At 58.4% G+C, this 15,907-nt stretch overlaps 3 protein-coding genes across 6 annotated transcripts; 2 read left to right on the top strand and 1 right to left on the bottom strand.

Moving 5' to 3' along the window:
• Positions 1-1,592: 1,592 nt before the first annotated feature.
• Positions 1,593-6,131, bottom strand: PIERCE1 (piercer of microtubule wall 1). 2 transcript variants are annotated; one of them, XM_059926618.1, is made up of 3 exons: positions 5,902-6,131; positions 4,769-4,847; positions 1,593-2,443 (listed from the first exon to the last, which is right to left on the bottom strand). In XM_059926618.1, exons 1-3 carry the CDS (start codon positions 6,042-6,044, stop codon positions 2,255-2,257), a joined length of 411 nt encoding a protein of 136 aa, XP_059782601.1. In that variant the 5' UTR covers positions 6,045-6,131; the 3' UTR covers positions 1,593-2,254. The 2 variants fall into 2 exon arrangements, with proteins under 2 accessions (XP_059782601.1, XP_059782602.1); XM_059926619.1 differs by having other exon boundaries at positions 1,593-2,408.
• A 912-nt stretch (positions 6,132-7,043) lies between these two features.
• Positions 7,044-10,648, top strand: MRPS2 (mitochondrial ribosomal protein S2). The gene is made up of 4 exons (XM_059925944.1): positions 7,044-7,126; positions 7,251-7,376; positions 7,841-7,970; positions 9,539-10,648. Exons 1-4 carry the CDS (start codon positions 7,087-7,089, stop codon positions 10,146-10,148), a joined length of 906 nt encoding a protein of 301 aa, XP_059781927.1. The 5' UTR covers positions 7,044-7,086; the 3' UTR covers positions 10,149-10,648.
• A 73-nt stretch (positions 10,649-10,721) lies between these two features.
• Positions 10,722-15,650, top strand: LOC132367479 (ral guanine nucleotide dissociation stimulator-like). 3 transcript variants are annotated; one of them, XM_059925947.1, is made up of 5 exons: positions 10,722-11,350; positions 12,776-12,975; positions 13,581-13,640; positions 14,461-14,654; positions 14,894-15,650. In XM_059925947.1, exons 1-5 carry the CDS (start codon positions 11,327-11,329, stop codon positions 14,932-14,934), a joined length of 519 nt encoding a protein of 172 aa, XP_059781930.1. In that variant the 5' UTR covers positions 10,722-11,326; the 3' UTR covers positions 14,935-15,650. The 3 variants fall into 3 exon arrangements, with proteins under 3 accessions (XP_059781930.1, XP_059781928.1, XP_059781929.1); XM_059925945.1 differs by having other exon boundaries at positions 13,545-13,640; XM_059925946.1 differs by having other exon boundaries at positions 13,545-13,640; positions 14,838-15,650.
• The last annotated feature ends 257 nt before the right edge of the window (positions 15,651-15,907 follow it).

The following is a 15,907-nucleotide window of genomic DNA, read 5'->3' as shown; positions in this document are numbered from 1 at the left end:
AGAATGATGGGTGTCATTTTCTTCCCATTCTGTATGCTATAATGCCGAACAGAAGGCGTGTTCTTGTAACTTAGGATTAGACCTGTCAATCTAAACTCTTTTATTTTCCCTCACACATAAAGATTCCAGTTTGAAAATATGTTAAAAAGATAAATTTCATGATAATCACTGGAGTTCCTATATGACTCGTGCAAACATGTAGGAAGTTAGGGTGTGTCTATGGGGTCAGATGCTGATGACCTGGCCCCTCCCAGAACCCCCCAAGGCAAGTTCAAGCCCAGGACGTGCTGCAGGGCACCCCCTCTGGACCCTAATTTTCCCATCCATAGATGGAGGTACAGCAAGACCTGCCCCAGGCGTGAGCATCAGTTGAAGTGACACTGTCAAAGCTCTTTGAAAACCGTGAAACAGCAAAGTGGAGGGGAGCACGGCACCTCACGGGGGCCCAGGCGCCAGGAGCACATGGGAATTGGGAGCCTGAGCCGGAGATGGTGGGTGAGTTTTCAGGAAGACGGGCATGTACGTTATACCAGAGGTACTTCGGTTGTCCATCTTTCCAGACATTTATTCTACGTACAGAGTCTAACATTCCATTAACTCATTAGCAACTGATACAGAAATATTGGTTATTGGCTATGACAATTAAAGCACTTCAATGCCCGATTTTGATGCCAGAAGTAACTTCGTAAAGCTCACTGGCGTGCTTGGCATGTTTTGTTTGTGGATGTCAGCTCGACTGACCGTCCCAGCACTGGCCCTGACCTACACACGCTGTCCTGTTCCAGGAGCGCAGGTGCTCACCAGGTCTAGCTCGGAGGAGAAACCCCTGACGGCTGCATCCTCCCCTGGATCCCCTGGGCTTCCCAGCCAGCCGCAGAGGAAGGTATTTGTCCTTTTCAATGAGTTTAGAAATTGGATTGGTGAGCTCTTGTTTTTCTTTTTTTATTTCAACAGAGGAGAAATACAGAAACATTCTGAGGATTTTGGTATTTTTAACGAAAAGTTGTTTAAAAAAAAAGGCATTTTCAGTGTGATGCCTGAAGTCTGTGCTACTTTTCCAGCTAAGGAGAAGGATATGACATAGACCCTGGCTCCAGACTCAGCTTGGTACCTTCTCTATTCAATAGATTGATTTTCTCTGGAAACCATTTCCACCCCAAACTGAACGTTAAGAATGTTGCTGAAATGTTTACTTTTGTGTAATAATAAGTTTTTAATGAAGAAATAACCGGTCACGGTATTTCATTTCTTCCCAAATTCATATGTGAGTAAAATCTCTTTGGGTAAAAACCTCTGTAAACAAGGTAGCGACGATGGTCTGTAACAATGATTTCTTCTGTCTGGTTCCAACACCTTCCAGACTTCCTGTGATGACCTGTCATAAAGGAAGGTGGGAGGAATCTATGTCTGGAAGATATATATTGTCGTAGAAAATGTTTTCTTATTGAGGACCCTCTACATCATAGTAAACATTGATTGAGAACTAACTACATGGAGAGAGAAATCCACTTTATGTAGCTATTACCCCCACCTGAGAAAAACATGGTCTTCCCCCGCCTGATTTTTTTTAAACTTTTTATTGAAAAGGGGCAATGAACAGCGAGCGGGGAACCCCGACGTACACCTCACCCCTCAGCAACAAGCAGCACTCACCAACCTTGTTTATTCCGCCTCTGCCCCGGCCCTGTTCGTGGCCAGGGGGTGCTCAATATCGCTCCAAGCTTGGCCCGGGTCAGGGCCAGTAAGGGCCCTCCTGCCTGGTCCCGCCTGGAGCTTTCCTCCTGAGGTCCCCTCTGCCTCCTCGCCCAGCCCTCGTCCACACCCAGGCTGAGCATCCTACCCTCCCTCCGTGGCTCGGCAGGATGCTCGAGAACAGAAACCACGCGTAGTTTGTCATGAGTATAAAAATGGCTCCCAAATAAAGATGCAGGTGGGGCTCTCCGGGCGTTCCCAGCATTCAGACTGAGATCGGGGTCCCAGGATGCCCACCGCCCTACTCATTGATTATACCTGAGTCAGGGATTGGGGACACGGAAAGGTTTTTAATGGAAAGTCAAGCCATCAGCTCTTTTTCATCTAGATGTAAAACAGAGAAAGTAGGGCATCATAGCCCCGTTTGCAAATTTTTTCTAACCTAGAGAGGAAAGATATTTTCAGGGAAAGCAGTGAAGTGTGTCCCTTTACAATTGGGCAAATTATCAAAGATTAGGGCCGCCAATTGTCCAGACTATCTCCGCCAGAGCCGGGAGGCCCCTCAGTCACAGATGGACGGCTTGCTGACCCTGTAGCTGGGGTGGAAGTTGAGCCGGTCGTAGAAGGTGATGTAGTTGTCCGGACCCGTCACAATGCTCTTCTCCATGTAGACGTTGAAAGTATTGTTCTGGAACATTCCACCAGCTGCAACTTGTCTGGAAAATTTATACGAATTTGGATAAAATACCTTCTGGAAGTGAAAAGGGGACACTAGGGTTAGTGATACACGTTAACACTCTTGAGCAATCAGTCATTAGGTATTTTTGGCAGAAAAATAAAAATTTGTAAGAAAATGTTTTTAAATTCTTATTTTGTAAGAAAATGTCCTCTCCAATCCTAGGAAGCAGAGAAGCCGGGGTGGGCAGGATGGCTGGCCTAGTTTGCCCCAACCATCCCAATTTATGCCTAATGTCAGGGAATAATGATTAATGGTGCCTCCTTTCACTACTACATGGATAGAAGAATCAATTTTGGGGCCACCTGAGCAAGGCATTGCCACACCTGAATATGGTTACAATGGGTCAGGCCCAAACCTGTTCCCAGTTCAGCTTTTGCCAACTGTACAACTAGGGCAAGTTACTGGACCTCTCTGAACTTGCGTTTTCTCTTCGGTGGAAAAGAGATAACATCAGTAGGTTTCCACCTTGATGGTGTATTAGAATCCCTTGTAGAACTTTAAAACAATTCTGATGGCCACACCGCCCCCACCAGCCGAGGGGTCTGGGGAGGGGATGCCCTAGCGAGGTGGAGGTGCAGCGAGAACACAGATGAGGCCGCTGGTGTGTGCGGCCACCCAGGGGTAGGAGTCATTTCAGCAATACAGCATCCCCAGGTGACCTCGAGGTTTCTGACAGAAGTGGCCTGGACCACTGTCAGATAGTACACTTGGGACAGGTGGCTTGTTCTAGGCTCCCCTCGTGTCAAGTAGATCACTTGATGTTTTGTCTCCTTGGCAGGAAGCAAGTACCAAGAGAAATGGCCTTCAGTGCATTTGTTTGTTTGTTTTTTGTGGTGGTTGTTTTTGTTTTGTGCTTTGTTTTGCTTTGTTTCGTTTTTGGCTGCACCCTGCAGCTTGTGGGATCTTAGTTCCCTGACCAGGGATCAAACCCGTGCCCCCTGAAGTGGAAGCGCGGAGCACTAACCACTGGGCAGCCAGGGAATTCCCAGGGCATTTTAAAATAGACTTTATTTTTTAGAGCAGCTTGGGATCTACAGAGAAGCTGAGCAGAGTGAAGAGTTCCCACGTCGCCCCCCCGGCAGCACACGCAGCTGCCCTGCTGTTCAAATCTCCCATCAGTGTGGTGCATTTAGAACAACTGAGCCAATGGCGACGGCTCATCGTTAACTAAAGTCCACAGCGTACGTAGGGTCCACTTTTTGCATTGTACATTCTGGGTTTTGACAAATGAATAATGAATGACGTGTATCCACCACTACAGTGTCATTAAGACTAGTTTCCTTCAGTATTTTCTAAAACCCAAAGAATGCATTTTTATTTTCTGTTCCCATGCGGGAAGGAAACACTGAGTGCTGCTGGTTGAGTCCCATGGCCACACTCAGGTCAGGAAACTGGAAACCAGGTTCCAGATAAAGCAGGTCGATAAGCAGCAGGAAAAACTTCTAAACTTGCCTCCGGAGAACCTCGGTGCTTCACGTCCCACTGCCTCATAAGACCAGCAAATGGCCTTTTTTATAAAAGCAAAACATCTGGACCTATGTTTGTAAGTGTGTCGGTCTTTTTCATGGAAATACCTGATCCCTTGATCCTGGGACAGTGACCTTTAAATGCTCTAGAAACTTTCTAGATAAATAATCTTCTCATAAAAGCTCTATCCCCCATGAAAAACAAGTAAATAAGCAATTATCATGATCTTTTAACATGAATAATTTGGAAGAGAAACAACAACACTGCCAGCCCCAAAATGGGAGGCCCTCCTGTCTTGGGTACCCACGGGATGCTTACACTGGTCCATCTGCCCTTCACCTGGACCCAGCAGGGGCATCAGGGGGTTCTAGGAGGCTCCCTGCCATGTGAGGTTGATCAGGGGGGTCAGGTTCCCCAAAGGTGCATAGATCCCGGGGTCCTTTTGTAACCTGTGCTTTCATCAGCCAGTGCTGCCTCTTAAGGTCACAAGTTAAATATTTCATAAAATAGGCTATTCCTCCAAAAAGAAGCCAGTTCCTCATTTATTTGCCTCAAAACCTGCTGCTTTAAGTTACGAGAGTTGGCTGGTTGTACGAGTGAATGGGGCCAGCCCTTCGGGATGTTGTAAGGAAGCCTACATGCCCTTTTTTCACCCTTAAAATCATTTCATTGCTAAATTCATTCGTTCGTTTATTTCTACGCTGCCCTGTCCCAAAAGGAATTGAGGTGCGCCCTCCCCCTTCATGATGTTGGAACTGCGGGCCTCTCTGCACCTCCCCCTCCTGATGTGCTGCTCTTTTGAGAAATCCAGAGTCTCAGCCTCCTCCTAGAGATGCCCCACCTGCGCACCTTTCCTTGCTTCCTCCTTACCGGCATCTCGTGCACGGTGGGTGCTCTGCTCCCATAAGCTTGGTTACTGGTCCTGTACACTGAGGGGGGCTCCTTGGTCCTAGCAGATGAGAAAAATACTCTTTTCCACTCATTTGTTTTAATTCTGCCCAAGCCACAGCTTTAACACATTTGGTTGATGGAGCTTTGTTGGAAATGCCCCAGATGGGCGATGCAGCCGTGAACCTGGGCTCCTGTGGAGTGCAGGGCTGGCCTTCCTGGCAGGCTCAGCCTCCCTGACTCCCTCTGCTGACCTCTGCCAAAGCCCTAAAGAACTCCCAGGTGGCAAGTGCTGGCCCTCAGCCTCAGCGGGACCTGGGCCCATGCTGTCATTTCCTGGGTGGGTGGGTAGGCTGGGAGCTGTGACTCCGCCTCCAGGCCTGCCACTCGCGGGGGCGGCGGTGGGAGGGGGGGTCCCTCCACTTCTGAGCCTCCAGGAGAAAATGTTCTTGCAATCTCTATGCTATTGGTACAACAGTTTAACTAGTGGCTGTGGGCTCAGATACCCCAGCTCTGCCTCATACTAACTCTGGGATCTGTCTTTCTACAACCCAGATATCCCTCCGGGGAAATGAAGATGCTAACAGAGCCAACTCTGTGGGATCGTGGAGGGACTAAGGGGGGGAGGGGGGGAGCAGGGAAGGCGCGCACAGCCTGCCCAGCTGTGTCTTAAGAGGCTGCAGCGCGCTGGAACAGCTGGCAGGCCACGCCCCTCGGCAGCCTGGTGATGGAGGTGTTGCCATGCACCTCAGGCGGACAGGTCCTCTCCGCCTAGAAAGGAGAGGAGACTGGCCCCGCCCTAGAGGGTGCGGCTGGGATCAGCCCGAGTTGTGTGATTTCCCCTGGGCAAACCCCGTCCCACCTCGCTGGCGGGAGGCCCACTCACTCCACCCGCGAGTCGCAAGCCGCAGGCAGCACCTCCGCGCTCATTTGGCGGTTAACAGCTGACCCCGCTTTTGACTTGGGGGCCAGGAGGGGGCCTGCGGGTTCTTGCACAAAGGGCCATCTGAGCAGAGCGCAGGACCAGCTGGGCACCTGGCTGGCGGCTGGACCAGGAGCCCTTTCTTTCCTCTTCGTATGCCAGGTGGACCCTGACCGGACTCCCTGGTCCTCACCTGTAGCCCCGAAACCATGCCGGGTTGTTGAACCTGGCCGGCAGGTCCTCGCTCACGCGGTAGTAGTCGCTGGTTTTCTCCGGGGAAGCCTTGGCCTTGGGCTCCTCCTGCTCCGCGCACCCCTGGGGGTCCTCCTCGGACATCTCGCCTCGGTCCACCCGAGTTTCGGGGGGAAGAAAGAGCAGGCAGGAAACAGCTTCTCGGCCCTGGGCCGCGAGGATCCGCGCGGCGTCCTGTTGCTAAGCGACGGCCCGGTCACCTGACTGGGTGGGCGGGATCCTTAAAGGCGCCGCGCATCCTGGGTCTGAGGCCGCCCACCGCCGGCGTGTGGGGCAGAAGTCCGAGGTTCTAGAACCTTCCGTGGCGAGCCACGAGGCCCTGGGCTGGCTGGGATAATAAGGCATTACTTCCTGGGGCCGCAGTGCCGGGTACCCTATGATCAGTAGCCTTCGGCGCCAACATTTTCCCAAATGCGGTGGGGGGCAGATTTCCAGGCAGATGAAACCCCGGGCCTGGGGCTTCATCGGCAAATTGCGGAGTTCAGGTTCTCTAAGGCCGCTCCGCTGTAACGATCCGACGCTCACCGCGTGGGCCAGGGCTGCTCCTTGACCCCCACCCCCGACTTCAGGCCCCTCAGTACGCTGCATCTAAAATTAAGACTCCAGGTTTGCCTAACTTTATGGAATCTTTCTAAGCCAAATGTTTAAAAATTAAAACACTTTTGGACAGCGGGAGGTTGTGCTGGACTGGCCGCAGGTGAAGACGGTCCCCATCTCCCGGCGAGTTCCCGCGGGACGGCTGGGAACCTCCTCGGCAGCCGGGCACTGTGCAGGGAGGGGGCGAGGGGAGGAGTATCCAGACCCCGCGCTCGACAGGACCCCAGCCCCGGCCCCGGCCCCACGCTCCTTGCGGGTCCACGGTGCCCGGGCAGACCTGGGGCGCAAGGCCCCGCCCTCCCCAAGGACTGCGTGCTCCGACCCGGGGGGCAGGCGGGGGCCAAGGGGCGGGGACGCGTCCAGAACTGGGGTGCCCGAGAGAGGCGGCGGGCGCTCAGTGGCACCCCCGGGCCTGCAGGTGGCGCTGCGGCGAAGGCGCGGGCCGCGGCCGGAAGGAGGAGCCGCTCGTGGGGCCGCGCCTGCCCGTCTTCCGCGTCCGTCCATCCGTCCGCCTCCCGGAGTCCACGCCATGGTACCCGGCTCGGTCCTACCGCGGCTGCTCGGCGCGGGTGAGGCGCCCGGGACCCGGGAGTGGAGAGCGCGGCGGGGACCCTCTTCCGGGCCGGGCGGCGGGAGGGAGGGAAGGAGGGAGGCGGGCGGCGGGCGCGCGCCACGAGTTTGCTGTCGCCGCAGGTGTCCGGCGCCGGCCGCTCCAGCTGCACCTCGTCCAGACGGCGACCCCGGGCCCGGCGGGGCCGAGCGGCAGGACGCTGGGGAGCGCCGCGGCCTCCGCGGCCCGGGAGCCCGAGCGCAGCAGCGGTAATGCCAGCCCTGCGGTCCTGGGGGTTTGAAATTGCCCCGCTGCTGGGAGTCCCGGGCGCCCTGGGTCTCCATGGGGCCCCTGGAGGATGCGGGACCGGGGAGGGCGAAGGGCGACCTTGCGCCCCTGGCAGCCCACGTGCTGGGCCGCACGAGCTTGCAGCCCTCCGAGCAGCCCCACCGCCGAGTAGGGCCGAGGCCCGCCCCCCACCCCGATCCGCGGCCGGGGAGCTCCCGCGGGCGGCTGGCGGGACCACGGGGACCTCAGACACCACCCGGCTCCCCTCCTCTCCGAGTGAAGACTCGGCCACGTTTATCCAGGAGTGAAGCCGGGGTCAGATCCCGGTCTCCGCCCCGAGCCTCCAGAAAAGGCCTCTGGGGACCCTCAGCATCTGCCCTCCCGCAGCCCCCAGGCTTGGGAGCCGGGGTCCAGACCCTGCATCCTCTCCCTCTCCCCGCCCCAGATCTCAACGAGAGGATCCTGAGTGAGCCCCTCAAGCACTTCGACTTCTTCAATGTCAAGGAATTGTTTTCTGTAAGAAGTCTCTTCGATGCCCGGGTGCACCTGGGACACAAAGCTGGCTGTCGGCACAGGTAGGTGACGCCCCTGGCGAGTGTAGGGGTGCCCAGGGGGCTCGGGACCCTTGCCTTGGGGTCCAGGGCCGCTCTTTCAGTTTGTTTTAAGAGGGTCTAGCTCCGTTTTCTTCCAGATGGGATCACTGAGCCCCAAGGAGGGGCAGATGTTTATTCTCAGGCCCCGTTTGCTACCCCCGACACCCAGGCCCCGTGGACCTTGCTGTGGGGCTTATGGTCCTCGGTGGGGTCAGGCCCGCTGCTGCTGGTTCCCAGACAGGCAGGCCAGCCTGGAGGGCGGTGCTGGCAAGGCCGTCGGCATCTCGAGGGGGGGTCTCCAAGGGCACGCAGAGGAGTGGTGACTGGCCCAGTCTTTTCACGTGGCGACTTTGATGGCTGGGTTGGGCGTGGATTGGAGGAGCCGTTAGGAGGCCGGGGAGGGAGGCAGTTGTAGATGTTCAGGGGGAAGGTGAGGGGCCCAGCGGCGCCGACAGAGCCGGAGCAGTGGTTGGATGTGGGGTGATGGGGGCAGAGCCGGAGGTCCGGTTGAGCAGAGCCCAGAACAGGTGTCGACGTCCTTCACATCAGGAACTTGGGTGTCGACATCCTTCACATGAGGAACTTGGTTGTCGACATCCTTCACATCAGGAACTTGGGTCCGGTGAGGGTGACCCTTCGGCCACCCCAGTGGGGATGTCACGCAGGCACTAGGGAGAAGCAGCCTGGGCCGGGGGCCACCGCGTCAGGACCTTTTGAGAACATGTGGAGTGGAGGATGGAGGAAAGAGGAAGTCCCAGGCGGGAGCCCTGGGCAACCAGCATTTGAGAGTCTGGGAAGAAGGGGAGGGGCCGGGGCATGGGAGGAGGGTGCGCCACTGTAGGTGCTGCGGGAAGTCACCCGAGGTGAGGGCACGTGCGGCCTTGGGAAAGCTCTTTGGAGAGGAAGAGACACAATCCAGGCGGGAGTGAGCGCAAGAGTGAACGGGGTGAGGGGGTGCAGGAGGGCGGTCTCGCACCCCCGTCCCTCGGCCCGGGCCAGCGGGTCTGTGACCTCAGGGTTCCCCTCCTGGCTGGCTCCTGCTCCAGCCCGCCACACTTGCAGCCCGGGGCACCCCACTGCCTTTCTGGTCCCCCAGCCCACCCCGGGGGTGGGGGAGGCCTCAGTTGTAAAGTCTCAAAGATGATGATAATGACAAGGGTGGGAGCCAGACGAGCAGCACCGGGTGGGACGCTGTCCGGACGTTACGTTTGAGTGTCCAGACGTCCGTGAGGGCCCAGTCTGTTAGGCACCCCACGCGGCGAGGTGTGGAGGTTCAGAGGGTTAAGCCACTTGCCCGAGACGTGGAGTGGCCTGCAGCCCAGCCTGCCCTGCTCGCCCACCCTCACCCTCCCACTGCCCGCGGCTGTCACTCCTGGGACAGCGTCCCCGCTGCCGTCGTCATGGTGAGGGCTGCGGACTGTACCAGCCCTGGGCTTGCCGTGCCCCCCGTGCAGGGGCCCGGGGCCGGGGGGGGGGGGGCGCGTGAGAAAGGGCGGGTGGAGGTGGCCACGTGGGGCTGGTTCACACTGGCCTTGGTGGGTGTCCGGCAGGTTCATGGAGCCGTACATCTTCGGGAGCCGCTTGGACCAGGACATCATCGACCTGGAACAGACGGCGACGCACCTACAGCTGGCCTTGAATTTCACGGCCCACGTGGCCTATCGCGGGGGCGTCATCCTGTTTGTGAGCCGCAAGCGGCAGTTCTCACACCTGATCGAGAACGTGGCCCGGGACTGTGGGGAATACGCCCATACCCGCTACTTCAAGGGCGGCCTGCTGACCAACGCGCCCCTCCTCCTGGGCCCCATGGTCCGCCTGCCCGACCTCATCATCTTTCTGCACACGCTCAACAACGTCTTTGAGCCGCACATAGCCGTGAGGGACGCGGCCAAGATGAACATCCCCACCGTGGGCATCGTGGACACCAACTGCAACCCGTCGCTCATCACATACCCCGTCCCGGGCAACGACGACTCTCCCGCGGCCGTGCAGCTCTTCTGCAGGCTCTTCCGGACCTCCATCCGCCGGGCCAAAGAGAAGCGCAAGCAGGTCGAGGCCCTGTACCGACTGCAGGGCCAGGAGGGCGCCAAGGGCCACGGTCCAGCTGACCCTCCTTCCCCGGGGGTGCAGGCCGAGCTGGACTTGGGTCAGTCCCCTTGACCTGCCTGCTCTTCTCCCGAGTGAAACAGCAGCCTAGTCTGTTCCGAAGCTGGGAACCAACCCCCATACCCACCCCCACCCCCAGCATGGTCCTCAGCACCTTCCCAGTTGTTCCAGGCTTTGGGTCCCTGCTGCTAGGAACGCTTCTCAGCAGCTGCCCGCCCGGGGCTCCACTTTAGACCCGAGGGCCCAGCAGGCTCACTGGGCAAGTGGCCCGCCTGAAAAGGACCCGTCGGAAAACATCCCGTCCCTGGAGTCTGAAGTCCTTGCTTCTAACTCGAGATGAGTCCCTTGTATGTTAGGAAGGTTCTCACCAGGTTGCCTTTTCTCAACCAAAATACCCCTAGGTTGGGCTGCTTCCCTGCTGCCTGGTTTCAGGGGCTATTTTATAACATGAGGTTGCAGGGTGAGCCACTAAGAAGATCCCATCCAGGTTGGGACAGGCTGGGCAAAGCAGACAGCATGATTTCAACAGGAATAAAACTTAGATTTGGGCAGAACGGGGACCTGGACCATTGGTTTTGCAGTGTGGTCTGTGTGGTTGGTTTTCATCGGCACCCACGGGGCCCCTGGAGCACACGAGACACGTTCCTGCCCCTTGGATCCTTGAGCTTCAGGGAGACAGGCAGGCATGTGCATGTGGGTTTGGATGGGACAGCACCGGCTGCCCCTCGACACCGTCTTTGGTGTTGAGGCTCGAGGCCCTCGTGTCCTGCCCGTGCCCTGAACAGGCATCCTCTCCAGGTGGTCGGGTAAGATGGGACCCTGTTCACAGGAACTTTTTGATGCCCCCTCATTTGTGAGACCTTCCTTGGCAACACTTGTGTTGCTGGGATGAGGTGTGGGTCCCCGCTTTCCAGGACCCCACCCCGTGGCTCCCGGTGTACCTGACCACCCCAGGACCCTGTCTGCTGCCGAGGGTCCAGGCAGCAGGGTCTGGTGGGGTCAGGACAGGATGGCCTCATGTGGATGGACGCGTGCCACTCCACGTCCTACAGTAGCACACGGGGGCAGGAAGACTGGTTTCACGGGCCCGCTCAGCATCATTCGGCGGGGCACGCAAGGTGGAGGTCGCTGATGTTTTCTGGAAGGGTTCACAGTTCGGAAGGTGCAAGGAGCTGAACCCCAGTTTGAAACCACCAACTGACGGGCATTGCTTTAATTTGTGAACATGAAGTATGGGCATGCAAATTCACAGGCAGGTAAATTGAGGGGTCCCCCCAAGACTTTCCCCCCACAAGATACCTCCCTCGGTGTGTGTGGGTGAGATTTCCCGAACTCCTCTGGAGAGAGCTGGCCGGGCCTGTCGCTCGGCGCTCCGGGGAGGCCGGAGCGGGCAGCCAAGACCCTCGAGATCAGCGCAGTGTGAGAAGGCTCACTGGCCGTGGACGGGAGCCCTGGAACGTGAACTGGGCCTCCTCAAGGCAGAGGGTCCACACCGCCCTTCAAAAGCAGGCCGTCTGGGGAGGGCAGCACTGGGCAGGACAACGAGGGACGCGCAAGGGGGCCCTGTTCTCTCACCCTTGACCCGGGCTGGGTGGAGGGGAGCAGCCCTGGAAGGCGGGCTCCCCGCAGCGCCCCTACCCCACCGCGTTCCCCATAGTGGCCTGCCTGGCCCTGGCCATCCCTGTTCCCTGAGGATCCCCCTGGAACCTGCACCAGACACAGGCCGGTGAAGACCAGCAGGGACGATGAGAGTGTGTATCGGTCACTGGCTGTGCTGCCGGTCCTGGGGACGCTGGGAGCAGGGCGGACGGGTGGCCACACTGCGCAGGTGACTCGGCGGACGATCGGACACAGATGAGCTGGGCGGTTTCAGGTACACGAGGACCTGGAGGGAGGCATGGGCTGACGGGGCCCAGAGCCTGGATGGGGGCAGCTCCAGCAAGAGCGGCCAGGGCCGGCCGGGGGTGGGGGGGCACTTCCACAGGGGCTCAGGTAAAAGGAGGGGGGAGGCAGAGCATGGGCTTCCACCCTAGTCGGGGGGGTCAGCCAGCCCCGATAGACATCACAGCAGGCACAGTAGATGTGACAGCCTCGGGGTCTCCTCTAGATACAGATGCATCCTCCCTGCAGGAGGGGACCTCCAAGTTTGCCAACCTGGAGATAAACACCAAGAGAGGCCAGAAGCCCCAGAGGCCTGGAGAGCAAGGGCCTGAACCCTCCCCTCCTGCTGCCACGGTGACAGCTTGCCCATTAGACCTGACCTTTCTTGGGGTCTGGCAGGGTCGTGCCCTGAGTGGTTGGTGTCCCAGGGGCCTGGAAGAGCCAGGTTCAGGGGGGGATTTGGGGCCAGGGTGGGTGAGGGCAGGTGCACCACGCCACCCACTCGGGCCAGAACAGGCTCGCGGTGCGTGTGGGCGTGGAGGGGTCTCTAGAATCAGGCCTGCAGATGGCTGGGGCCAGACGCCACCTGGGGCCACTCCCCAGGGTCCAGCCCAGGACTTTGCCTCCAGTGGCCAGTCCCAGCCCAAGGAGCTGGGTTCCTCCCTTCACCACCAGTGCTCTCCAGGCCTGGCCCTGGCCACGTGCAAAGCCAATTCTTTATAAACTGTTGCATCTCAACATACGAGCCTGAGTATTCTCACACTGTTTTTTGAACTGTCTGTCCTTTGTCTGAAAATTAGCCCGTGTATGAAAATGAGTCGGCCCTGAACCTGTATGAGACCTGCAAGGTGCGGACCGTGAAGGCAGGCACGCTGGAGAAGCTGGTGGAGCACCTGGTGCCCGCCTTCCAGGGCAGCGACCTCTCCTATGTCACCATCTTCCTGTGCACCTACCGAGCCTTCACCACCACCCAGCGGGTCCTGGACCAGCTGTTCCAAAGGTGAGCGCCCCGCCCCTCCCCGGCACAGCGGCTCCCCGCCCACCCACTGGCTGTGTGTCTTGGGAATGTCGCTTTACCTCTCTGAGCCTCAGTTTGCTCACGTGAAGGTCGGGCTGCCCAGAGGCCCGACCTCCCAGGGCTGTCAGGACTGTCGGATAAGCGTGGACAGTGCGGCCCCGCGCCGGCCCTGTGGAAAGGGCTGCTGAGGGATGGGGTGGTTTTAATTAAGGTTTTCCTCTGCCCCGTGGAGAAGCTCTCTGCTTCCAGCCCCTGGGCAGAACAGTTTTCCCATTTGTAAAGGAGGTTCCAGATTCTGTCTCAGGGGTCCTTCCTGGGAGTAGCCAGAGCAGGGCTGGCTGGGGGCTGGCTGAGGGCCCAGGCCCACTCAGGCATCTGTAAGGTGCTGGTTGGGCTCATTCATTCAGCAATACCTACGAAGCACCTACCGTGTACAGGCACTTTTCTAGGCATTTGGCTTAATTCAGTGAACGGTGCAGACAAAAATCCCTGCCCTCCCGGGCTTCCATCCTAGTCGGGGGGTCAGCCAGTAACACTAGACGTCATAGCAGGTACGGTAGATGTGACGCCCTCACGGCCTCCTCTAGATACGGGTGCATCCTCCCTTATTCCAGCGTGGACGGCGGACCTCAGGACCAACCGAAAAAGTGAGTAGACTTTGCGTCCGATGGGAGGGGCTGGGGGAATCTTGGCTGCCACATATCTTGCGATTCCCGCTAGAGGGCTGAGGTCTGGGGGCTCCTCCTGCAGGAGGAAAGGAGTCAGAGAGCTGTGGCTGGGGTCCCATGTCCCCAGGGAGCAGAGGGGAGGCTGGGGGCTGAGAGCCGGCCCCTGAGAGCATCCATCCCCGCTCAGATCCGGGGCCCAGGACAGGAGGTGTGGGGGGCAAAAGCTGCTGACACTTCAGCCTCGCAGCCCAATGTGAGTGCTCAGCTGGGGCTCACGGGAGCTCAGTCAGGGCCGGGGGGCCGGCTACGTCCCCACCACCAAGTAGAGCGTCCCTGGGAGGACGAGCCCCGCCCTCCGGCGCGGAGACTAAGGCAGCCGCCGGTGCGCGAGCCTCCGGTTCAGGTGCGCGAGGCCCGTGAAGGCCGGGCAGGGGGCACGCTCTGCTTGTCCCCTCCTCCCTCCCCTGTTTATGCAGCGCCTACTGTGTGCGGCCAGCCCAGCGCAATGAACAGAGCGGGCGCGGCCCTCCCTGCCCTCCTGCAGTTTCCTTTCCAGGGGGGAGGGCGCGGGGGGCTGGGGGCTGGGGGCAGACAGGAGAGAGCCAGGCTCCCCCGAGGAAGGGAGAGGTGGTCACCAGGGATGGAGGGCCCCTTCCTACCAGGCCCGCCCCTGCCTGGCAGCCCGGTGCGGGTGGGGCGGGGCGGGCCCAGAAGCCCGGCCCCCATGGGGGAGCCGGGGGAGGGCCGCGTGGAAGGAGAGGCCAGGCCCCGACTCCGCTGCCCGCCCGCCTGCCCCCAGTGCCGTCTCCTCCATCCTGGGCACCTGGCTGGACCAGTACTCCGAGGACTTCTGTCAGCCCCCGGACTTCCCCTGCCTCAAGCAGCTGGTGGCCTACGTGCAGCTCAACATGCCCGGCTCCGACCTGGAGCGCCGGGCCCGCCTCCTCCTGGCCCAGCTGGAGCACACGGAGCTCACCAAGGCAGAGCCGGAGGGTGAGGAGATCGGGGTGGGTGCGTGTGAGCGTGAGGGGAGGGGCCGGTGCTGGACACGGAGGCGCCCCCGAGGCTGCCTCAGGCCGCCCACGTGGGGACCGCTGTCGGGGAGGACGTCCTGTCGCAGATTCCTGGACCGGAACTTCTGTAAAAGGCAGCGGGTTGTTTCCTTTCTTTGGAAAGGCACGTTTGGAAGGCAGGCACGTTGACCTCCTCCTGCACCTTCACTGCCATCTCAGGATCTAGAACTGGCTCCAGCACCAGCCCCTGTACAATCTGAAGACCTAGATCCAGCTGCAGAAGCAGCAACAGAACTAAAGCCAGATCCAGAGCTGGAGGCGTTTCCATCAGTGGCTGGAGGGACGCCTCGAGCGGCGGCACCAGAGCAGGAGCCAGCATCACAATCAGTTGCATCAGCACCTCTGCATCCAGGGCCCGTGGCTGCACCTCCGGAGGAGACCCAGAGCCGGCTCAGGACCCACTACCCCTGCGGGGAGAACCAGCTCGGGCACCATGCTCAGTGTCAGCTCCTGACCCACTTCTACCCGCTCCCCCCGACCCCCGAACTCTCCTTCCCCTCCCCTGTTACTGTTTCTGATTTGGTTTTTAATTTTATTTTTTCATTTCACATTATTTATGGTGTCTTTTACGTCTTCATAGAACCAAGTTTAATTTTTTTAATTTTAAATTGTGCGTTTCAGGAGCATCGAGTATATTCACAGTTCTGTGCAACCTTCCCCAGGGTCTCGGGCAGACTTTCACTCCCCAGAAGGAACCCCTGAGCCAAAGCGTTCACTCCCCATTCCTCTCTCCCCCAGCCCCTGACAGCCTGTAATCTGCTTTCTGTCTCTGTGTCTTTACCTGTTCTAGATGTTTCCTATAAATGGAATTATACAAGGTGGCTTTCTGTGTAGGCCACATATTTTAAGAGGGGAGTAGTTAATTTTTGTTTTCTTTTTTCACTTGAAATAGCATTTTTGTTATATGAAAGGGAAATGCCAGATGGATTAAAGATGAGAGGTACAACTTGAAGTCTCTTTTGTAAATATGTGTGTGATCTCAGGGTAGAGACCCCTGTTCTGAGTACGGCCCCAGAGCCAGAAGACAGAAGGGAAACGCCTGGCTCTTCCCATGGCCAAACAGAAACAAGAAACACATAGAAAGCTGGGAAGACAGACCACAAACTGGAACAGCATTCCTCACATCCCAGGGCCAGAGAAAGGTTTGACACCCCTGTGGTGCCCCAAATCTTG

This window comes from Balaenoptera ricei, chromosome 6 (assembly GCF_028023285.1).
Source record: "Balaenoptera ricei isolate mBalRic1 chromosome 6, mBalRic1.hap2, whole genome shotgun sequence".
Taxonomy (NCBI): domain Eukaryota; kingdom Metazoa; phylum Chordata; class Mammalia; order Artiodactyla; family Balaenopteridae; genus Balaenoptera; species Balaenoptera ricei.
Note: the sequence above shows the minus strand (reverse complement) of the source record. Positions and strands in the feature narration are given on the sequence as shown.

Excerpts from the sequence above, each read along its gene's own strand:
- LOC132367479 (XM_059925945.1), top strand. The coding sequence starts at position 11,327 with ATGGGCATGCAAATTCACAGGCAG. Across the intron at positions 12,976-13,544 it reads CTGGACCAGCTGTTCCAAAG|GTACGGTAGATGTGACGCCC; the intron begins GTGAGCGCCCCG and ends ACGTCATAGCAG. Across the intron at positions 14,655-14,893 it reads CACCAAGGCAGAGCCGGAGG|GATCTAGAACTGGCTCCAGC; the intron begins GTGAGGAGATCG and ends CTGCCATCTCAG.
- MRPS2 (XM_059925944.1), top strand. The coding sequence starts at position 7,087 with ATGGTACCCGGCTCGGTCCTACCGCGGCTGCTCGGCGCGG. Across the intron at positions 7,127-7,250 it reads ACCGCGGCTGCTCGGCGCGG|GTGTCCGGCGCCGGCCGCTC; the intron begins GTGAGGCGCCCG and ends CTGTCGCCGCAG. Across the intron at positions 7,377-7,840 it reads GGAGCCCGAGCGCAGCAGCG|ATCTCAACGAGAGGATCCTG; the intron begins GTAATGCCAGCC and ends TCCCCGCCCCAG.
- PIERCE1 (XM_059926618.1), bottom strand. The coding sequence starts at position 6,044 with ATGTCCGAGGAGGACCCCCAGGGGTGCGCGGAGCAGGAGGAGCCCAAG. Across the intron at positions 4,848-5,901 it reads GCATGGTTTCGGGGCTACAG|GACCAAGGAGCCCCCCTCAG; the intron begins GTGAGGACCAGG and ends CTCATCTGCTAG. Across the intron at positions 2,444-4,768 it reads CCACCGTGCACGAGATGCCG|AAGGTATTTTATCCAAATTC; the intron begins GTAAGGAGGAAG and ends TTTCACTTCCAG.